This window comes from Mixophyes fleayi, chromosome 2 (genome assembly GCF_038048845.1).
Source record: "Mixophyes fleayi isolate aMixFle1 chromosome 2, aMixFle1.hap1, whole genome shotgun sequence".
Lineage (NCBI taxonomy): Eukaryota > Metazoa > Chordata > Amphibia > Anura > Limnodynastidae > Mixophyes > Mixophyes fleayi.
In genome coordinates, this window is record NC_134403.1 from 121710835 (window position 1) to 121736451 (window position 25617).

The following is a 25617-nucleotide window of genomic DNA, read 5'->3' on the forward strand; positions in this document are numbered from 1 at the left end:
ATCTCTCATACTGGCAGCTGCAATCATACCCCGATATACCCAGAGTTAGTTCGGTGGTATTTCTAGGTAGTTAGCAATCCACTCCCCGTATCATGTATTTCCTCTAAGGCTATTAGATCTTACCTACTAATTATCAAATTTGGCATTGATTGGCAATACTATAGGCTAACTCAATACTAGGGGAATGTTAGCAAGGAGTGGCCATGAACAATAAGTATATCTGCTAAAATAATTACCGCTACGCTACTACAATTCCTACCAGCATAAGTCCTAATATTAATAGAGACTATATAAACAGATAGCGAGTGTTTTTTTATTCTTTTTAACCTATATTTCGCTCAATTTTAACTAATACTTAATAAAAGTTATATCTTATAATAAAACACGATCATCGGAAAGTATCAGTGCACCTACAACATAACTTACTTTCTTTCCTCTTCTACAATATTAGTATTCAAAGTTTAGGTGGCACCCCCAGGTTGATATACAAATAAGATAACGTATTTATTGGGGTTACTTTTCCAGATGACAAACTAGTGCGATAGAACCTCCTTCTTTTCAGTTCTAATACCTTTCTATCATAGCCAGCATTAAGTTTTTCAACAATTTGTGCTACAGTAGCTCTTCTGTGGGATTGGACCACAAAGGCTAGTCTTCGCTCCCCACACACATCAATGAGACTTGGATACTGGTTCACTGGTTGCCCTTCCTTGGACCACTTTTGGTAGGTACTAACCAGTGCATGCTGGTTAGCACAATTTGGCCCTCGTCAAATTCATCCAGATCTTTACACTTGACCATTTCTCCTGCTTCCAACACATATACTTCAAGAATTGACTGTTCACTTGCTGCCTAATATATACCACTCCTTGGTACAACGAGACAATCAATGTTACTCACTTCACTTGTCAGTGGTTTTAATGTTGTGGCCCGGTGTGTGTGTGTGTGTGTGTGTGTATATATATCTATATATATCTACTCACTTCACTTGCCAGTGGTTTTAATGTTGTGGCCCAGTGTGTGTGTGTGTGTATGTGTGTGTGTGTGTGAGTGTGTGTATGTATATATATATATCTTTATATATCTATATTAGAGATGCTCAGGCTCGGTTCCTTGAGAACCGAGCACACCCGAACTTAAGGGATCCGAGTACGGAGCCGTGCCAGTTCGGTACTTTCGCACGTCCTCGGAATTGAAAACGAGGTAAAACGTCATTGTTACATCGTCGGATCTCGCGATTTTTTGATTCCTTTTTAAGATCCAACATAAGGCGGTCCCAAGGACACCTCCATCTTGCACCATTTTTCTTTTCTGCCACTGCTGTGTGCCAATGTGTCCTAGATGTGCTAGGACAGTGTTGGCTAACCTGTGACACTCCAAGTGTTGTGAAACTACAAGTCCCAGCATGCTTTGCCAATATATAGCAGCTTACTGCTGGACGGGTATGATGGGACTTGTAGTTTCACAACACCTGGAGTGTCACAGGTTAGCCAACACTGTGCTAGGAACTGCTATGTGTTTGTGTTATTGCTCTGTCACTTACCATCCAGCCAGGTCACTGCAGTATTTGTCCAAAAGTATATGAAAATAATATTGTGATCTGTGAGGTGGTCAAAATTGACTTCAAATGACGTGATATTGAGGTTAATAATAACGTAGGAACAAAAAAAGAGCAACATATGTGATTTTAGTATATTTTCAGATTTTTTATAAAAAATCCAAAACCAAAACCAAAACACATGAGGGCGGTTTTTCCAAAAACAAAACCAAAACACAAAGCTAATCCAGATCCAAAACCCAAACCAAACCAGTTCACGGGGGTCAGTGGGCATCTCTAATATATATATATATATAAATATATATATATATATATATATATATATATATATATATACACACACATATACACACATATATATATATATATATATATATATATATATATATATATATATATATATATACACACACATATGCACACACACACATATATATATATATATATATATATATATATATATATATATATATATATATATACTGTATATGTATATTCCATTGGTCATGTCTTATATCGGACAGATCAGAGTGGTTTTAATCTACCAATGATAATCGAATCATGTTTTCAGCTCCAGGAGGCATGACGTGGGTTTAGTAGTATCTTTTTCTTTGCTGCTTTATAATAAAAGGGAGAATGAGTTTGCTCAGTGAAACATTCTCAATTGCTTTCTAACAAGAACAGGTTTAGTGATGTGTAGACAACACACTTACTTGATAAGAACGTCTCAGTCTTCTGAAGAAAGAGTAAGCCTGCTTAATATTTAGAGGAGCAAGGAACAGCCATGTCTTTAATTGAGGGTGAAGAGAAAAATAAAGTTTGAAGTGGTACCAAAATATATTGTTATGATAACACTTGATTCAAAGGATAGAATCCAGTAATCGTCAAAAACAATAAGGAAAATTTACTAACTATATGAAAATAACTTAATTTGCAGAATATCTGCATGTGAATACAGCATAAATTGTTAATCAGCTTAAATGTATCCTTGCTGCAGTTTTAGTGTCTCTTTTATTTGTGTGATGTATTCCGTAGGTGCCATTGCTAACACAATCTTTTTGAATCATTTGGAGCCTTATACTCTGTACCGTTGAAGGATATAGCCCCACAATTGACATTACTAAGATCCCCAGATTACATTAATACCCCATCACAGATAAACAAAAAAAACCTAACCTGATACTTTCCGAGTCTTCTGGAAAGCACTCTGCACAAGTCAGTATGTAGAGCTGAGGAGAGAGATGGAGATTGAATGACGAGAAAATGGATGGCACAGAGAGGGGAAGGAATGGGAGGAATGAATCATTAATCCTTGGCACTTGGCTCTAGTGTGGCTGGCCCTTTAAGCCAGGGGTGGTGCAAATATTTCCGTAATGTGGATCACTGGCTAGGTGACCTCCGCCACTGTACATTTGTGGCAGGTGGGCCTAGCTAGTGATCTAGCCCCGCACAGACATGCAGAAAATAAAAAATGGTTACAAAAAAAATTTGCTAGTCAAATTCATCTATACAGTTTATGTTTATGTCAGTCTCATATGAAAAATGTATCTTATTACAGAGGGTAAAATAAATGGATTAAAAATTTCTGGTCATAATGTGTGAATTATGGCAAATTTTGCTGAGATTCTAAATTGAAAACAGTAAAATTATTTCCCCTATCCTCAGTGCTGGACCTAATTTCACAAGACTGACACTGTTTTCAAGTAAAAATAAATTAATAAAAGCTCCATAATAATAATATAAATATAATAATTAATAATAAAAGCTCCATCATTTTCAACCAGTGGCAAAGTAATCCAGTATAATGTCCAGGGCACCCGTCTCTTTAGAAAATAAAGGTAGAGCAGCAGCGTTCCACTGTCACTGGTTACCACTGTTTTGTACAGAGGGAGAGAACACCTCACTCTCCAGTGAATGCTACATTTTCGCTGACATTTTGTGCAATTTGGATACATTCTCATAGTAATACTATTAGGTTGATTAATCTAATTACTTCAAATGTCTAAGAGCTGTATCACAAAAGTAGCAACATGCAATACATGAAAATGCTTGATTTCTTTCCACTATCAGGGAGGGATATATATATAGTTTTTAGATTTTGTAGCTCCAATTTTTCCTCAGTATGTTTTCAAACACTGATGCAATGATTTGACCTCTGTATGTGTATGCTATGGAAACCCTTTCAATCCTGCTGAAAATCATTTTTATTCTAAAATGGTTTAATGGAATTCCTAATAAAGCAAAGTTTTGAACAATGTACAGATTTAAGCTGGTGACATCTGATGGTTTTATCAGAAAATATAGTCCCGTCACTGAAACATTGGTTCTGTTGCAATATGACCTTTAAATCTGTAGCCAAATTAGACATGGATCTTGTCATTCAGCGACCATACCCAACAATGTTTGAATGTGTGACCAGCTTAAGCACACAGCTTAAGTGTATACCCTTTATTTTGTGATGTTATCTAGCTTTTATATAAATCAAAAGTAATGTTTGGACAGAAATTGAATTGAAGTCACAAACAGCCATTAAAACATATTGTTATGAAATACAAATGTGTTTTGTAGGATAAATGTTGTAGGGTAAGATCATTTAATTGCAACTTACTAGTATGAGCTAAGCATTACAACAAACATAATAAACATATCAATATTATGTAGTATAGGATCGCGGGCCAACAACAGCTTCCACAATAATATCTTTGTAAGAAATTATTTTTGTTGCAGTGCCAAGGATTAGCCATAAAGCTCACTGGGGGTTATAACCACTATATACAAGTCAATAGGTCATCAATCATCATCACCGTCATAAACAATTATTTATATATAACGCCAACAGATTCCGTGGCGCTTTACAATTGGGAACAAACAGTAATAAAACAATACTGATTAATACATACATACAGAGAGTTAAGAAGGCCCTGCTAGCAAGCTTACAATCTATGGGACAATGGTTTCATACACAAGGATAAGTGCTACATCATATTGAATATTTGTTCAGCTAGAATGCAAAGGTTACAAAGTATGTAGTGGGTTGTATGCTCAGTTACACAACTATGTTGGTCAGAGGGTTGTTGTCTTGTGTTACCAGTATATCATGGTATAAAGAAAAGAAAAATGTTAAAAAATAAAGTTCTCTGGACCCAAAAGTAGTCCAGTCTCTAAGTCCTAAAGCAGACTTGCCCAATCTCCCAGAATATCCGAGAGACTCCCGAATTCTGGGTAGATCCCATGAGAGCGGGCAATTCTCCCACAATATGCCCGTAGGGAGCATAAATGACTCGATTAACGATGAATCAACATTTTGTAGCGGGGCATGACCAAAATTACATGATTAACCCCCCGTGCAGTCCTATTCGACCTTCCCACCACACACCCCCTCCGGGGTCTCCCAGAGGGAAACAAGTTAAAGTTGGCAACTATGTCCTGAAGTAACTCCAGCTCCATAGAAAACTAAAAAACCACAAGGGCAGAATGAGTCAAACCAACACATATAATAGTCCCTGAACTCTGGTTGAAAATTCTGCACCAATCATATTGTATATATAAATAATTTTGGAAACAATTTTTAACTTTTGCTGTTCTAATTGACTGAATCTTACCTCAGAGCTGACTGACTTTCCACGGAACAATTTTTAATAATTAACAACAGTTTTAGGATTGAGAGGGGCTCTAAATACCTGTAATCCCTCCAGTTTGTGGATATCATGTATTGATATAGTAAATATTATTTATAAAAGTGCAAAAGTTCAGCGCAGGTGTACAAATGTGCCTAATAGACTGAAAATACTCATTGTGGAAAATGTCACTATCACAAACGTCCAGCCTGTCCCAGATACAGCAATCTGAACAGCTTGCGGTGACTGGCGTCACCTTAGTCACTGAGCAATGAATACACCTTTTCTGCCACCATGAAGGATTTATTATGGTGTCCTTACGTTCACCAAAACCACTTATTAATGTTTCTTAAATCACATACACATGTAGCATGAGCCTTCCTGGGCATCGTAACTTTACAAAGAATCACGGAGGACACACTAGATTCAATTTATTTAATCTGAAAAAATGTTTCCAAGGCTTAATTACAAAAAAGTCAATAACAAGACATACAATAAATTTGCACAAATAAGTTTCAGAAAATAAAATAGGAAATAAAACCAGAGTACTTCTTTCTAGTTAAGACTTGGTGTGTGAGGGAACACAATTGAGAAATATGAGACATTTCAGTCTTGATAGACCCCTCATGAAAATGCACACATTATTGTCTAAGTCAGAAGATTTTAAACCTTTTCCCACATAGCTTTCACCCCTCACCTTTGGAGTTTAGCTGTCAATAAGGACAGATTGATCTTCCAAATGTCACACTTTCAAAGTGAGCTAGGGATGTCCTGAGATTGGAATGTTCACAGGGCCTTGAGTTCTCGCATCTGCTCATTCTGCTTGGCTAGATGGTTTAGAACTTTGGTGCTTCAAACTCCTCAGGTATCCTATCTCTCCTTGATCTGGCTATTTTCAATAGATTAATGACACTTGCATAAGTTCAAACACATGTCATCTACCAAATCACACATTGAGATTACATTACAAGATTACATACAATATACATTGTCATATATGAATTCTTGTTCTGATACCAGCTCTGTTATCCACAGAGCATGGACTTGGAACTTAAGGTGGCACTTTTTTCCACACATGCTGGCTGGCATGATGTTTCAATGAACTTTAATAAGTAATTAAATTGCATGCAATTGTGTTGTAAATAATGTAACACATGTAGTAAGATTGTGATTTATCATTTTATCTCTAAATTGGTGAGGATTGCAACTGAAATATTAATACTCATAAAGTAATAAAGTAATTACTATCATCACAATTTAATTTTAAGATGCCACAGATTCCACAGGAAGAATATAACATTACAAAGCAAATACATACAGTAATAACACATAAATACAATAATATTAGCATATAGCAAACACAGCAATATAGATAACTGACATAGTAAATACAGCATGCCATATACAGGGACATAATATATAGTAATACATATAGGTAATTTTCCTTAATTAATATAAATCACTTACAAATACTAGTCCTAATAACTATGCATTTACCTTTGATACTAGGGAATAAAGGAGGATTTGAAACGCAATAAATGTATTTTAGGTCTTGTTATCAAATTCTCTCATGAAAATGCTGCTATTACCATTCAACTTGGAGAGCGGATTCTTATTACCGTCTATGAATAATTAATGGGAGTGACAACATCCTGGGATTAGAATGGAAAACAAGAAAGGGTCAGGACATCGATAGGACAAACAAGTATTTTGACAATAAATACACTTCAACGAGTTTTTAAATGATATAGCAACAAATATATAATGTTCTGTACATCTTAAGCTCTTTTCTATAGAAAAAAAAAAATCAGATTAAACTAATGTATTCACTATATACACGTTTCTTGCTGTTCTGGTAATGCATTTTAATTACTATTAATCTTGCTGAAATTCACATGGCAATTAAAAGATATGGTAGATACATATTAATGCATTGCTAAGTGCTTGCATTCTGTCTTTACTTTGTTTTGACACTTTTTTGTGTCCTACTATCTCCAAATTGACAAATGATATGATATCACAGAACAAAATGTTTTATGCGTTTGGTGTTTGTTGCAGTGATTTGCTACAGTACTTGTATTATTATTATGATTTATGATTTTTTTGAAAATGCTTTGTCTTATGTAGACTAACAACCTGTCAAAGCAAGTGAAAAAAAACATGTTACAGTTTATTAAGCGCATAAATCAGGAGAATATGATAGAGCTATTTACCATGCTATAGGTAGTAGTTATAAAAAAAATATCTGGGATTTGGAGAAACAGTAGACACATAGGGGTATATTTACTAAACTGCGGGTTTGAAAAAATGGAGATGTTGCCTATAGCAACCAATCAGATTCTAGCTGTCATTTATTTAGTGCATTCTACAAAATGACATCTAGAATCTGATTGGTTGCTATAGGCAACATCTCCACTTTTCCAAACCAACAGTTTAGTAAATATATACCATATAGTATTCTTAAATAAACCTTCAACACAAATATAGTTGTTACTACAATAATACTCCAAAATTGATAATATCCAGTAGATTTTAGTGCAAATTGATTGCAATAATAGTTTTACTGCAATTGGCAATTCAGAAGTAGGGATGTGCACAGGCGACTTTTGAGGTCTCGTGTTTTGTGTTTTGTATCCGGATTTTCTCGATGTTTTGGGTTCGGATTTGTTTCGCAAAACACCTGCCGAAAGGTTTTGGTTCGGATTTAAGGTTTTGGATTCGGATTTTTTTTGAAAAAAGCATAAAAAGTTCAAAAATCAAGTTTTGTGGCTTATTTTCACTCCTACGCTATTATTGACCTCAATAACATTCAATAACAAGCATTTCCACTAATTTACCGTGTATTCTGAACACCTCACAATATAGTTATTAGTCCAAAACGTTGCAACGAGGTATCTTTCTGGACTGCGTAGTGGAGTGGTCCCCACAATATAATAAGAAAACCATCAACTGGTCTTAATCGCACCAAAACATGTACCTGGACTGCGTAGAGGAGTGGGTCACCACAATATAAATTAAAAACCCTGAACTTGTATGATTCGTACCAATAATGTACCTGGACTGCGTAGAGGAGTGGGTCACCACAATATACATAATAAGAAAACCATCAACTGGTATGAATCGCACCGAATAATGTACCTGGACTGCGTAGAGGAGTGGGTCACCACAATATAAATTAAAAACCCTGAACTTGTATGATTCGCACCAATAATGTACCTGGACTGCGTAGAGGAGTGGGTCACCACAATATTATTAAAAAACCCTACACGGGTCTGAATTCCACCCAAAAAGTTTATGGACTGCGTAGTGTAGTGTTCCCCACAATATTATTTAAAAGTTTTGCAGCAACAGTCAACGTTGTTTAATATCTGATACACCTCTATCTGGACTGCATAGTGGAGTGGCCCCGGTACCCAATTTGGTACCGGGGCCACAATACCTCCTCCAATCATGGTACAGACCATTCGTCATTGAGATCCCATCAAGTATGTTAAAGACAGACAGGGTCGAAGTGTTATTGGTTGACTTTGTAAACCAAAAAACTGTCCCTGTTGCACATAGTCGTACAATGAAGACTGACTTTTTTATTTAAAGGCACCATCTTTCAAGTGTAGTGTTTGTAAGTCATATTATACTTTTGGTAAAATTTGTTTATTTTGTTCGTCTTTATGGTAACTACTAATAGAATTAAAGTATTAAATAGAAGCGGCAGTTCCTCTTTATGGCAATGAGTAATAGAATTAAAGTATTAAATAGAATTAAAGTATTAAATAGAGTGGTATAGAGTGGTAGTGTGGTATAGAGTGGTCCCCACAATATAATAATAAAACCCTCAACTGGTCTGAATTCCACCAAACAAGTATCTGGACTGCGTAGTGGGGTGGCCCCGGTACCCAATTTGATACCGGGGCCACAATAAAATAAATACACCATCAACTGGTCTGAATTCCACCAAACAAGTATCTGGACTGCGTAGTGGGGTGCCCCGGTACCCAATTTGATACCTGGACCACAATAAAATAAATACACCCTCAACTGGTCTGAATTCCACCAAACATGTATCTGGACTGCGTAGTGGGATGGCCCCGGTACCCAATTTGATACCGGGACCACAACAAAATAAATACACCCTCAACTGGTCTGAATTCCACCAAACAAGTATCTGGACTGCGTAGTGGGGTGGCCCCGGTACCCAATTTGATACCGGGACCACAATAAAATAAATACACCCTCAACTGGTCTGAATTTCACCAAACAAGTATCTGGACTGCGTAGTGGGGTGGCCCCGGTACCCAATTTGATACCGGGGCCACAATAAAATAAATACACCCTCAACTGGTCTGAATTCCACCAAACAAGTATCTGGACTGCGTAGTGGGGTGGCCCCGCTACCCAATTTGATACCGGGGCCACAATAAAATAAATACACCCTCAACTGGTCTGAATTCCACCAAACAAGTATCTGGACTGCGTAGTGGGGTGGCCCCGGTACCCAATTTGATACCGGGGCCACAATAAAATAAATACACCCTCAACTGGTCTGAATTCCACCAAACAAGTATCTGGACTGCGTAGTTGGGTGGCCCCGCTACCCAATTTGATACCGGGGCCACAATAAAATAAATACACCCTCAACTGGTCTGAATTCCACCAAACAAGTATCTGGACTGCGTAGTGGGGTGGCCCCGGTACCCAATTTGATACCGGGGCCACAATACCTCCTCCAAGTTCCAAGTGTAGTGTTTATAACATCTTAACACTACACTAATTCTAGCACGTCAAAACCTCATGTTTTAAATAATGACAGGGCATTTAACTTTTGATTTAATTTATTGAATTTTTTGGCATTTTCTTTTACATTTTGAACATGGCAAACGACTGTTGAATGGTCACATAATGCCAAAAAAATAGTTGCAAGATGGAATTGTCCTTGGGCCCTCACACCCACCCTTATGTTGTTGAAATAGGACATGCACACTTTAACAAACCAATCATTTCAGCGACAGGGCCTACCAAACAACTGTGGCTGAAATGATTGGTTTGTTTGGGCCCCCACACCAATAAAACAATTCATCTCTCCCTGTACAAACTAAACAGGCTCTACTGAGGAAAGAGGTCGTCCTCATCCTCAACCTCTGATTCCTCTCCCCCTACAGTGTGTACTTCCTCCTCACACATTATCAATTCGTCCCCGCTGGACTCCACAACCACAGGTCCCTCTGTACTGTCTGGAGAGCAGTGCTGTACTTCATTGAGGAATTGATTATTCATTTTTATAAACATCATTTTTTCAACGTTGTGAGGAAGCAACCTCCTTCGCCGCTCACCGACCAGGTTCCCCACTGCACTAAAAACTCTTTCCGAGTACACACTGGAGGGGGGACAACTCAGTTAAAACATAGAGCCAGTTTGTACAGGGGCTTCCAAACTGCCTTTTGGAGTTCTACCACGTCACTACCTCTAGTTAATTTAGATTGCAAGGCTTGTAAATATAAAAACTTTGAAGATAAAAAAAGCAGGCTGCACAGACTGTGGAGCTAGAAAGTGAAATTAAATGGACCACGTTACTTTGGTGGCTATCTATGCCCCCCCCCCCCGCCCTACACTTGTAGTTGAATATAAATAAAGCAGCCTGCATAGACTGTAGAACTAGAAATTCAAATATACAAAGAAATGGACAAAGGCAGTTTGGTATCTGTCTGCATCAGATCCCCTCTCCACTAGGAGTAAAACAGAAAACTTTTTAGCCGTTATATAATCTAGAATATAAATAGAAATTGAGAAAGGCAATTTGGTATCTGTCTGCATCATAATCATCAACATCCTCCTCAGCGCCAGCTACATCAATATCCTCCTCCCGGTGTACAACATTCACACCTTCATTAGCCAAATCTGTAACTGGACTGTGGGTGATCATTCCAGCATATGCAGAGGGCGTGCTGCAAATGCTGGATGGAGTCACCTCTTCCCGTACAGTGATGGGAAGGTCAGGGTTCACAACCAACAACACCCTTGGACTCGCCTTGGGGATTTGTGATGTCATCTGTTTAGAAGGCAGAGTTCTTTGCTGTTTTGTTGTTGTTGCTGACAGCATAACTCTCTTAAATTTTTTGTAGGGGGGGAGGAGGAGGGCTTAGATCCTTGGGTGAAGCTGGACCACTAGTCATGAACACGGGCCAGGGCCTAAGCCATTCCCTGCCACTACGTGTCGTAAATGGCATATTGCCAACTTTACGTTTCTCCCCAGATGATTTTAAGTTTCTCTTTTTGCTATTTTTGGAGAACTTGGGCTTTTTGGATTTTACATGCCCTGTACTAGGAGATTGGGCATCGGGCTTGCCAGACGACGTTGATGGCATTTCATCGTCTATGTCATGACTAGTGGCAGCAGCTTCAGCATTAGGAGGAAGTGGGTCTTGATCTTTCCCTACTTTATCCTCCAAATTTTGGTTTTCCATTATATGTAGCACAAGAGAGCGTACCCCTAAGCCACACACACTAGGCAAAGCCTTTAAAAATTATATGCGGCACAGGAGAGTAGCACTGGACTTATACTGCTGAATCAGTGAACTTTGTAATAGCAGTACCACTGGACTTATACACTGCTGAATCAGTGAACTTTGTAATAGCAGAACCACTGGACTTATACTGCTGAATCAGTGAACTTTGTAATAGCAGTACCACTGGACTTATACACTGCTGAATCAGTGAACTTTGTAATAGCAGTACCACTGGACTTATACACTGCTGAATCAGTGAACTTTGTAATAGCAGTACCACTGGACTTTTACTGCTGAATGTGTGAACTTGGTAATATTGCAGTACCAATGGGCTTATATACTGCTGGATTGGTTTTGCAAATTTGGTTATAATTTATTTATTTTTTTTTTATAACTTTTTTTTTATTTTTTAAACACAGGGGAATATTGGGGAAATAACTATGCCCTCAGAAGGACAGAGCACAGGACACAGCACCACTGGACTGAGCACAGCACAGCACAGAACTGAACTGAACAGCACGAGATATAGCAGGACAGAGGACCACCTAACACACCCTCCCTCTACCCTTATCAATGCCCGAGTGAAGATGGCGGTGACTAGCGGGGAATTTATAGGATCCGAGTATCGCGAGATCCGACAACGGGATTATGAGTCAGAGCCTCAGTTTCAGATTTGAATTTGGCGCCAATACCCGGATCTGTCTCGGATCCGACTCGGATCGGCAACGTTCGGGTGGGCTCGGATTTCATAAATCCGAGTGCGCTCATCTCTACTTAGAAGTATATGGCGGTGTAATGCTAGACTGTACCACTGGTCATTTAGCATAGGCAAGCACAGGGGGATTTACAGGTATAGTTTTCCAGAGTAGGATGGATCTATAACGTTTTCTATACTTACTGTAAAAAAATGTATTTGTACAGTGACAGGCAAAGTTGGAATCCCACCTGGCAAAATCCAGCGGCTGACCCTTATTTAGAGATGTAGGGCCTGGGTCATTAAAGAAAGTAAGGCAAAAGAATGAGTAAATGTTCTCCGGGACAAACCATGTTACAATGAAAGGGGTGCAAATTAATTTATTATTTTGCACATAAGTTAATTACTGGCTGTTTTTTCATCAAGCACACAAATACTTGACAGCTTTATTTTTACACTGAAATTTAAAGTTGATGTAGGACATGCCCTACCCCAACTATAAATCTACCATCACATTTTAAATGTACCTCTCCCTTCAATGCAACATGGTTTTGCCCAGGTACAAAGTTACTCCTTTTTTATACTTTGCTCTCCTAAATGACTCAGGCCCGTAATGTTTCCAGTGGCTGAAGAATATTAACAATCATAGAAATAGGATGTAATCACCAGGATCCTTATCCTAGAGCAGAGTTATTATTTATTCACAAACTATATATATATAATAAAAATAAAATATAATATATAAAAATATAAAATAATATATAATAATATAAACATATCACTGTATAATGTTTTTAGTGACATAGGTAGAAATAGGTATTAATTAGATAGGATGTTTGATATATTATTTATATGATGAAACCATAAAATCTCAATAAAAAAAATATTTTTTCAGAAGTTCACAGATAATTAGTCCATATATATTTTCATTAGGCACATTGTGATTTCCGATGTTATAAAGAATAAATCGAGATATAAGACAAACTGTGGTGTAGTGCTAAATGACTGCACTGATACACAATAATTGTAGTGAATTCCAGAGAGAAAACAATATTGCAGTGCAGAAAATACAGTGTGAAAATATTCACCACCTATTGTGATTGTGTTTACACCTATCCATGTTGAGAAATCTTAAGGTGATCAATTAATGCAGAAGATCTTCTCAATTTGAAAAATAAAAAAATACTAAAATGTTGAAGTAATTTGAGAACATACACCAAACTGTCTCTACACAGTGGCACTCACATGGATAATGAGATAGACAGTATGTAAACTCGTCTAGATGTTGAAGCCAATATAAAGTTGGAGACCCTTGTAGTGTACACTTTTCAATATCCTTCCGATATATAAGTTCTTCCTTTCAATACATCTCAAAGGATCACTCTCATGGTGATCTGTATAAAAATGCATAATTATTGTGTTTATAAGAAAAATATTCCCTTTTTTCCCATTTTAATTTCCACTTTAATGGGTATATTCAATGTTTCTTTGTAGCTTAATACAATCCATACATTACCAGCTTACATCCATCCACCTGACCATCTTACATACATCCATACATGCTTGATCCCCTCACCTCTCTCCTCCCCTGTCCCTATACGTGCTCCTCTTCCACATGATCCCCTCCACTGGCTCCCCCTTGTGAATACAGTCTGTTTTCCCTCCCTTTAGGATGTAAGCTCTTACGAGCAGAGCCATCTTCCTTCCTGTCTCTATACCATTTCTTCTCCTCCAACTTCACTGTACTACTATGCTTGGAGCTATTGGAGTCTTGGTTTTACTTGTTCATTGTTCTGTACTGTTTACCCTGTATGGTCAACAGTATTCTGTATGGCGCTGTGGAAACCTTGTGGTGCCATATAAATAAAGGATAATAGTAATAATAATAATAATAATACATTCAGAGAATATAAATATGTTCTATATACATTTATATAAGCTTTTCAGTGTTGCTATCGCTGTCTTTAACTCTAATATACAACTGCAAGGCGTTTAATGCGTATTCAGAGTTTGTACATTCATAGCTTTAGTTCATAATTTAAAATACTTAGATCCTCACATGGCATTTCTGTGAAGTGGAAAATTTCTACACCTGGGAAATATTCAGCCAGGCTCTGCAATCTTTGTCAAAATTGTTAATTGTCATCGCCTTGGTGAAATGTGCACACTAATCAGCAGCTAGGGTGAACATCTGGTGTGTTAACATAATCATTAATGAATTGATTCAATGTAACATATTGTTTGATTATTTTTCATATTTTAACATTACAGTTGATCGGTGTGACTGAGTGGCTCTGACACACAACTGCATCAGATTACTGCAGTACACTTATGTGTAATGCTTGTTTTTTTTTCTCTTAATGTTATCTGATTTCAATGTCACAATGTTTAAAGCTATTATATATATCAGAACACTAGAGCTAACCATGGTAATAATTAGACTTTGCGAAAGTACTTTTTTACCCACCTGTTCTGCAATTCCACATTTGAGTAATTTGAACTAATTTTCTCCTAATGTGTGCCCTTGTCCTACAGGGTGGAAATAAATCAAACATTACTATCAGCAATGTTGAGTTTTGCCTCACATTGATCTTCAGTGGGGACTACATTGCCAAACAAATTTATAGACAGGTGTACTTTACCAGAACTAGCCCATGATCAGATGGAACCTGACTTTTCTGGGTGTTAGTAATTAGCCTGTGAAAATATAGACAATGGAACAAGTTGCCTCTTCTAAATCCTAAATTGTGTAGCCATTCTGGGCCTCCTACCAATGGAAAGAACTTGGCTGTAGATTAATTTTATTAGGATTACAGTTTGCAGTTGTGGGAGCCCCAACCCTCCACCCAGCTGGACCTTAATTTTGCTGCCAAATATAATTCTCATAAACAGATGGTTCTGGCTTGGTGCCTCACATTAAAATCAAGATCAATGCTCCATTGCTTGTGAAGAATAGCTTGTTATTAATTACTGACTCCCATGTGTACAGAAGAGAGTCAGTGAATAGTCAGTGACAAACAATTCCTTGTCTTGCTTATCCAGCTACTGACCGTCAGCAGTCACAATCACAGAATTACATGGAAATGTTCTCCCACAAAGACACTCTTCCCATCAAGGAAAGTTGTAAAGAGGTGTGGGTGTGTTTGCAACTTTTATTGCCTTTTCTAATTATATAGCTTATACGAGATTTTAGTTCCCCTTTTATTTTATTTTGAATTGTTTTTATCCGTCATGGCCCTTACTAATTCAGTCATTGTCTAAAGTTTCCCCAAAGCCCTTACCAGGTGTCTCATACGCCATCAAAGCTACTTTTAATGCATGCATCAGGCTGCCATTTGAAGTCCCAATATTTGCAAAAATGTCATGGTCACTTTTTTACTGCAGATGTAAGGTTTCATATGCCACCTGACACCACCAATGCCCTTTGCTGTAGTGTTTGAATCGCAAACTCTGAGTTGCAACAATGCAGCCTCTACACAGTGAGCCACAGGCTCAGCTAACAACCGCTGCATACATTTCACTTTCATCTATCTAGATCTGCATTAGGGAATAGCCCTAATGACTTGCTGCTAGTAATTAGTTGCCAGCACCTGAGGGTTGTTGCAGGCCTATGTAAGCAACTTCCTGAGAACCACATATTGCCAGTTTATTGATCTAGTGCAGTGTTGGCTAACCTGTGACACTCCAGGTGTAGTGAAACTACAAGTCCCAGCATACCCTTCCAGCAATAAGCTCCTATATATTAGCAAAGCATGCTGGCACTTGTAGTTTCCCAACGCCTGGACTGTCACAGGTTAGCCAACACTGATCTAGTCTCTGTGATTCAGTTACTCTAACATGTGCTCCTTCATGGCTCTATTGGATTATTATCTTTGCTTGGAGAATTGACTGTGGACCATTAAACGTCTTGCTTTGAACTCATTTGCCTCCTCATGACTACCCCTCTGGATCTTTAACCCTGTCAGTCCTCCAGACACTTCTACAGATCTGAGCTCCACTCCTATACAAAGAAAACATCTTGCTCACTAAAAGACTGTGCATTTCCTGCTGATAGTGGAATCTCCCAGCTGAACTCTACAGAACCTAACAGTGTCCCTGCATCACCTCATTCTTATTTTATATATGTATTACAGTTAGAGGAATATTCAGTTTAAAAAGTAGAGGACTGTTGTTAGCTACTCATATACAGTGCACAATGTATTTTTATTCTAACTTTGCGACTTAAAATATTATACCATTTTAGGAAACGGAAGCATATTTAAATTTCTGAGACTATTTTCTGCAGCAATAAGCACACATCATTTTTTTCTTTGTCTCACTACAGAGGTTGACTCTGTGATTTACAACTATATTTTTCTCTGATAATAATGTTCCCTTGGCTGCATAGCATCAATTTTGTCAATCTATTCCAGATGTTCATTTGAGATTATGGACTCATTTTACATTAACCGCAATAAAAATGAATTACTTGAGTGCACTATGAAGAAATTTCTGCTCTTTTTATCTTACTGATCGCATATAAGCTGATTAAAAGGATATTTTGAAACCCTATTTAATATAGTTATATTTGCCTCATAGTGAAGATCATAATTTACCGTGAAGATTAGAAAATTGGGTAAGGAAGTTTGTGTCTTTCTATAGCAACACATAGTGTGACATGACCTACACATTTAAACTGGAAATACCTACATGTCTGTAACCACCAATGATAACCAGTCAGGCATGGGCTTAATTATTCTGTGGCAGAAATAGAAATGATGTGCTGCAATACTAACATTTGCATTGCAGCCATATTCACACAATGGCGTAGAAATAATGGCAGCAGAAGCAAATACCATGGGGACCAGGAGCACTGCGGCTCCACTGCGATCCCAATATGATATATGGGTTCTTACCCTTTCTTTGTGAAGACAGAAGAACCACCAACTTTTGCTTAGCTGTTATAGGGGGCTTTCTAAATTGGCTCTGTGCAGTAATATCACTGTAAAGCAAGTCAACTATAAAGACTCTGTTATCTTTATTATTACTATTACCATTTATTTATATAGCGCCACTAATTCCGCAGCGCTGTACAGAGAACTCACATCAGTCCCTGCCCCATTGGAGCTTACAGTCTAAATTTCCTAACAGACACACAGATTAGGGTCAATTTGTTAGCACCCAATTAACCTACCAGTATGTTTTTGGAGTGTGGGAGGAAACCGGAGCACCCGGAGGAAACCCACGCAAGCACGGGAAGAACATACAAACTCCTCACAGTTAAGGCAATGATCAGGAATTGAACTCATGACCCCAGTGCTGTAAGGCAGAAGTGCTAACCACTTAGCCACCCTGCTGCCCATTTGAATACCTAGAAATATTGTTTTTATAAATATTGCGCTCTAAGTAAGATTAAATATTAATACAAATCGAGGCAACACAAACTTATTTTCATTATGTTAGATTGTACGGTATTATTGAGTCACAGAGGCAGTACTGACAAACTTCCACTTAACACCTGTTTTGTTGTATATGCAAATTAAAGATATTAGCATACATATTACATGTGGGTTGTGCAGCCCTATGTACTAGATTGCTCCTCTGCTCTTTCTAAGCATTATCATTGTATTTATATATTGTATGGTGAAAAAAACTTAGAAAAATGTGCAGATAAAGTAATGAAATAACATGTAACCTATAGTAACAAAATATCTAGTATGTTTGTAATCTAAAAGGAAAATGCACAAAAGAGAGCTGCTACTGTGCCCCCTCATCCTCCGTTTTATGGGGGTGAGCAGTATACGATCAGCATCTTTAGAATATAATGACTATATCGCACATCTCACATCCTCTGATTGGGGGAAGGGCACAAAAAAATATTTACTATATAATAAATATTAAAAAAATTGGTTTCTGAAAGTCATTTTCCTGTTCAAAAAGAATGTTTTAAGAAAATCCCTGTAGGTATTTGTACTTGTGACCTTTTAATTTGCATCCAGATATGTCTTTGTTATATGTGATGCATTGCAGATAGAAAGAAAATGAAGAGGTTTTTGTGCATTCTCCCAGTTCAGTAAAATTATTTGACCGTCTTTAATTGATTTTTTAATGAAAAAGCAGTTGCCAGGGGATATTAAAAGCCGATAGCTGCGTATTTTAAAGCATCCACAATTTTAATAACAAAATCAATCTCCTTTCATTGCACCTGTCTTTGGATAGAGTGTGATGATGTGTCAGGTGTGTTTGCAATATTGTGTACACATCTATTTGTTGTCAAGAAGCGATTAATTCATGACTCAGGAAATGAGCTCTGTGCGTAATGTGACCTTTTAATGCAGGCATTTGTATTGTGCTGCTGACCTTTCTTTAACTTGTGATTGTTTTTTGTTTTGACAGATGCAATGCTTCTCGTCGCTGATAGATTGGAGGGGCCATTCAATATTAAGTCCGCTATGGATCCTATCGATATGAAGATTTCTGAAGCCATCATGAACCTGCAGGAAAACAGTGTGCAGGTGTCAGGAAAGGTAATCAGCGTCACATATAATAATTAATGTGATAAATCACAAATTATGACAGAGTGTGTGATAAATTTACTGCGAGCATTTGACAAGAAGACATTTTTTATTCGATACTCTTGTTGTGGTCTATACGCAAATGATGCCAGCATTTTCATAAAATGTTTACCATTATAAAACCTGTTGATGATTTTATACAGATATATTGGTGAAAATTAAAGCTAAGATAAAAATTAACTTATTTGTTTTACCTGCCTTATGAGGTTTTTTTATGTGCAAGCTTGAATCTTTCATTTCTATTGATCATTGATCTCTTCTAGTAAATAATTTATCCACTGTCTCCTTAAGAATCCACAAACTGAATCTATACTCATGAATCTAATAGCTAATTGAAACAACAGACCTGTGTGTTTCCTGGCTCTTTGGATGGCCGATTAGGCTGACACACGTTATCTGATCACTGACCACTCAAGAAATATCGCTATTATTAAATAAGAGAGTGAAGGGGCATTCGCACTGTCTTTACTATGTATGTCAATATTGTTCCTCATCATCAGCTATTTATATAGCCCCACTAATTCTGCAGCGCTGTACAAAGAACTCACTCACATCAGTCCCTTCCCCATTGGCGCTTACAGTCTAAATTCCCTAACATACACACACATAGATTGAGAGTGACTAAGGTTAATTGAATAGCAGCTAATTAACCTACTAGTATGTTTTTGCAGTGTGGGTGGAAACCGGAGCACCCGCAGGAAAACCACACAAATACAGGGAGAACATACAAACTCCAAACATATAATGCCACGGTCAGGAATCAAACTCATGACCCCAGTGCTGTGAGGCAGAAGTGCTAACCACTAAGCCATGGGTGTTTAATTCTTACAAATGATTTGACTGCTCAAAATCTTTAAAACACTGTTCCTGTACTCCTGACCCGCACTTCATTAGCATTGTCTAGACTACGCCAAAAATTCTATGTGGCAGGTAATAGAGCGGGCAGGTTATTAGCAAGAAAATTGAGGGGCCTTCAGGCCCGTGACAGAATAAAAAGCATTGTAAACTCTACAGGGTCTAAATGCTCTAACCCTCGTGATATAGCAAATACTTTCGCTTCATTTTATTCAAATTTATATAACCTCCAATTAGACCCCGCTACACACCACCCATCTGAATATGATATATCCTCCTTTCTGGAAGGTCTCCCACTCCCTTCTATAGACCCATCGATACGAACAAAGCTCAATGTTCTGTGGTCCCAGGAAGAAATTAGACAGGCAATCAAGTATCTCCCCAAAGATAAGGCGCCCGGACCAGATGGCTACACTAATAACTTTTTTACCACCTTCCATGAAGATTTAGTGCCCATTTTGGAGCAACTATTTAATGCAGGTACAGCAGTAGGGAAATTTCCTCCTGAAATGCTGGAATCCCATATAATTGTAATTCCCAAGCCAGGTAAGGACCCTACAGATTGTAAAAATGATAGGCCTATAGCCCTACTGAATTCGGACATTAAGAAACGTATCGCTAACAGGCTCTCCCCGGTTATCCCCATGTTGATTCATGCAGACCAGGTGGGGTTTGTCAGGGGCAGACAAGCCCCAGACAACTCAAGGCGTATTTTTCACATTATAGAGCAGACCCACTTGAAGGGGGATGCACTGCTCTTGCTTTCATTGGACGCTGAAAAAGCGTTTGACAGACTCCACTGGATGTATATGACAAGGGTTTTGGAGCGTATGGGGCTGGCCGGGGAGATCCTGAGTTCTATCCTGGCGCTGTATGTCAAACCATCGGCGCGAGTATTTAGCAATGGGTTTTTGTCCGATAATTTTCCAATCTCTAATGGCACCCGTCAAGGTTGCCCTTTGTCTCCTCTCATATACCTCATGGCTATTGAACCACTGGCCGCTAAAGTGAAAATTGATCAGGAGTGTGTGGGAGTGGTTGTGGAAGAAGAAGCCCACAAGTTATTCTTATTTGCGGATGATGTCCTATTATTCGTTGCCAGCCCGGAGACCTCGCTGCCTGCCATCCATACTCTTCTAGCCCAGTTTAGCGCAGCCTCTCTGTATAAATTGAATACTTCCAAAATGGAGGCTCTTCCCATTAACATTCTGCAGGAGAGATTACAGAAGTTGAAAGACAAATATCCCTATATATGGAAATCCACAGAAATTTAGTACTTAGGTATTCAGGTTACCCCACATCTTGATAGTTTGATAGATAAGAATTTCTCTTTATTACTTGACCAACTCCAGTCCTTAACTACTTCATGGCTGTGCTATGAGGTCTCTTGGCTGGGGAGAATATCGGCATTCAAAATAATGCTCCTCCCAAAGATGATGTACTTGTTCCAGATGCTCCCATTCCATCTCCCACAGCGCTTATTAAATGAACTAGTCAAGGTTATGAGGACATATGTGTGGAAGGCTAGGCCGCCACGGATGGCCTTGCAGCGTATGGTTAGGAGGAAAGCACAGGGGGGTTGGCCCTCCCCGATCTGGGAAAATACCACGATGCTTGTTTACTCTCTCAGATGCGTGATTGGTTCCTCCCTGGGTGTGAAAAGCCATGGGTGGGCCTGGAAAAGGCTCGTAATCCTGATTTCCCTTTAGTTGATCTGGTTTGGGCTCATCGGGAATGGAGACCACAAGCCCATAACCTGCCCGCTCTCACCAGGGACGCCTTGATAGTCTGGGACCGATTGTGTGAAGGCCCTGAGGTTTTTGCTCGACCCACGGAAAATGTCTCAATACAAGCAGCATCAAAGCAGATTCCTGACTTAAACCTGTCGGGAAGGGTATCTAGGGGGATTCTGACCTGTTCAATTCAGGTACACTTTCCGCCTTTTCTCAGTTGAGTGAACAATATCATTTGCCGAAGAGCGACTCTTATAAATTTCTTCAGCTTAGACACTGGCTGTCAGAGCCCTCATTCAGAGATATAGTCATAGGTTCCCCCCCGGCTATATATCAAGTAAACCTGACAAAGATTAACAACAAAGCTAGCATAACTACCTGGTATAATATTTTAACTTCGCAAGTCATTATCACCAAATCAAAAATTCAACTCCAATGGGAGGTAGATCTCCAGGTAGTATTCACGGAGGAGGAATGGGAACGTATTTTTCGAAACTCTTTCACAATGTCTAAATGCCTTAATCATACTGAAATGTTGGTGAAGCTTCTGAATAGATTGTACGTGACCCCTGAGAAACTGCACAAAATTTGGCCCTCAGTACCCCCGACATGTTGGCGTAATTGCACTGAGAGAGGGGATATATTCCATATTTTTTGGGCATGCCTAGTCCTACAACCCCTGTGGTTAGAGGTTTTCCAGTTGTTGGTAAGGGTTTTTAGATATCCTACAACTCCTTCCCCAGAGCTTGCTTTGTTGCATCATTATCCCCCCTCTGTTCCCTCCTGGGACAGGTACGTGATGGGCCAAGTGCTCATTGCAACCAGAGCTGCTATAGCTCAGGCCTGGAAACAACCGTCTTCCCCGTCTTTAGCTAAGGTGATATCTAAAGTGAACTTCAGCTTTGAGATGGAGACCCTAGGAGTTCCGTATTCCACAACAGCTTCTACCCCATTAGTGAAACGGCGTAGCTGGCATAATTACGTCACAGATGGAGGTGGGGCCCCATCCGAGTCCCCACATAGGCTGGATATCTCCGACTCAGTGTCTCGTGCCTTGATCTAAGAAATATTTGTTTTTGGGCCTAGGTACAAGGATGGAATTGACTAGTCTCCGTATTGTAAAGTTAAAGTGACTTATGTTTAGAGTGCCAATCTTTAGTTTTACTAGTCAACTGGCTATAATTATATTTAAATACTACAAAGTGATAAATGTCTAGATTGCTGGTGTTTTATGACATATTGTTGTGTTTCGTCCCCACTATGTACCCCTTTCCCCTTTTATGTCCTACCCCTTCCCTGTTTCTTTTTTTTTGTATCCTTTGCAATTATCTTAGAAAATTCAATAAACTTTACTTCAGTTAAAAAATAAAAAACACTGTTCCTGTGAAATCTTGATTCTAATTCTAATGACTTCCTTAAAAACTGCATATGTACTATGCTTGGAACTGTCTGTCACCTAAGCAAGCCTAGTGGTAGGAATATTACTGTGCAGAGAGCCAAGATCTGGACTGTGCATGCTGGGAAGAATACCCAGCATGCCATGTTTCCTGTAACACCAGTTTTTAAGGAGAAGGATAGCAAACTCTGCTCTAGATCCAACCAGTCATGACTCCAATTAAGGTTGCAGAATGTTTGTGAATTTTTGTTAATTTGCAATGGAGCCACACAGAGCTTGTTGTTGGCAATAACAGGGCAGCCCGGTACTCTTTTACCCCTATTGTACAGGGATGCATGCTTTAGATAGCATGCATACCTTGTGATCCTATCCTTTTTCTGCTTATCTTACCTATACCATGTACAATAGCTACAGAGGCTCAAATTATGCAAACTCATTTTAAATGTTCTCAAATTTGCCCAGTTTTAGGGTATCAAAATTGCTTGCAACATAATTGTAATTAGATTGTTGTGGCCTCATTCTCAGTTTGGAGATCACGTACATGGTTCGCGATTCCATTTTTGGTTTGTGGTTTCCATTTGCACTTAGAAAACTTTAGTATGGACCATAATGTTTACTGTTACAGCTGAAACAACTCCATGTTATATTACTTCTAACAATTTTTTTAAAAAAATTTTTTATTTGTACAATGAAACAATTTTTTATTCAAACAGTAAAAAATATTGTGTTTAAGTTCAACGTTCACGTACAAAACAATTAAAAATACTAAAGAATTTATTAAGCTTAAATGTGTTTGAACCAGTGCAAATATATTCACCTTGCTCAAATTTTACTAAAATTTTTGTCAGTACGTTCTTGTGAATTTTGAAACTCTAGAGCTAATTTGACAAACCAGTACTTAATGTGTATCCTCAGGCCTCTCCAGTTTCACTAAAGGCTCCTTGATGTGACTACACTGACAACGTGTCACTATATATTACTTACTGATTAAGACTGTGTGGGACTCTATATTAAGTAGTGCAGGTATAATGTGTTAGACCATAAACTTATTTAGTGGGCTCTGAATTCATAATGTGTTGGTACTGTTGGTACTTGTTGAGCACATTTGGGTATAAGATAGATTTCTGAGTATAATTTTCATTGTTAATAGGATGGAGCAGAATATATGTCAAGAACTATAACAACAATTGATAATTTCTTATATTTAGTCAATTTGTTAGTTATTTAGGTATTTGATTTTTGTATTCATTTATTTTGCTACATGATGTAATAATGATCTGGGAAATTTAACCTATGCTTCTGGGCCATCTAAAAGTAGGCACATTTTTCTACCCTAGATTGAATAGAAAATACAACAATTGATGGGACTGGGGGATAATAAAAGCAATCATCCAAAATGTATTATAAAGTTCAATACATTTTGAAGAAATTTTAATTAATAACATAATATCAGTTTTATTATTTATAGTTGTATCTTTCCTCTCATATGCTGCATGTAATGCCCTTGATGTTTCTTCTATAAGCTTCATAGAAAGCCCTTGGTGTTTGTTTTCTTATTATTCCTACATGAAAAAGATGGTCGAAGTTGTTTATTGATTAGTTTGCTGGCTTATATATTTCACATTTAAAGTACTATATTTTTGCCTGCACTTAGGAGAAATATCATTGTATTCTATGGTCTTTTACTTGTTCAATTTGCTCCATTTTAGAAAGACTCTGACACAACAATAAAACTTCTACAATGATAGTCATTTCTCGCCTTCCAAATTAAGCTCTGTATTTGATCAGAGGGATACAATTTATTGGTTTTCTACAGCGTGCCAACAGCTGTTTGCTAGGTAATATTAAACTCTTAATCGACTCGGATTGTTCTCCAAAAATTTATGGCGGCTCAAATTGTCACTCTACAGGCAGCATGTCTCAGTTAGAGAACCAATTTAATTTTTTTCTATCTAAGATTCAACAAATCCACACTTTACTGTATCAATTTAAAATGAAAACATTATTACTATTGAATACATCTCCATTCACTGCCCATTGTAACCAGTGCCAGTTACTAAACAACAATGTTGAATTTTTAAAATGCAAAGTGTGGCACGTTTAAACCAGGCAGTGTAATATGATAAGCAGTAACACATCATTGCTATATTAAAACAATTGCTATACATGAAAATAATAAGTGTATAACAGTATATAGCAGTCAGCATTTCCCCATCCATATGAAAAAGAAAATATAAAACATTCTTCCCTATAAGCAAAAAAGGGAATATATTCTTTTGATTGGGGAAACATGCATACTTCCATGGCCTGCTTTCTGTCACCTTACCACGGTGGTACTCACAGATGTCCTTATATCATAAAGGGCAATCAACTATTTCCATTGCCCAGTTAAGGGTTCAAATGGCACAGAAAAATTGTCTAAAATCCTTTGAAACAAAACAATATGAGTGAAACAGTGTTCATTCTATATGGATAATGGAAAATTGGGGTTAATCAGAGGAACACATCACATAATAAGTGATCAAAAAAATCCCTGTAGTAACAGAATAACATGTGTCAATGACATATACATTTTCAATAAGGATCCTCTAGGCATATGTATCTTTCTTAGGAATCAATATAACCAAATCATGTTTCATATGTATATGATCAGAAAATTATACTAGGGAGTGGGGAACAAGTGTCTTGAAATCTCAGTGGTGGAAGTTTG

General features: G+C 37.9%; 1 protein-coding gene across 1 annotated transcript in view; it reads left to right on the forward strand.

The window, feature by feature from the left end:
- Positions 1–25617, forward strand: part of GPC6 (glypican 6) — a 551499-nt gene that overhangs the window by 408051 nt on the left and 117831 nt on the right. The window contains exon 5 of the mRNA XM_075199893.1: positions 18745–18875. Within this exon, the coding sequence (XP_075055994.1) occupies positions 18745–18875 (131 nt within the window). The remainder of the gene's footprint in view (positions 1–18744; positions 18876–25617) is intronic.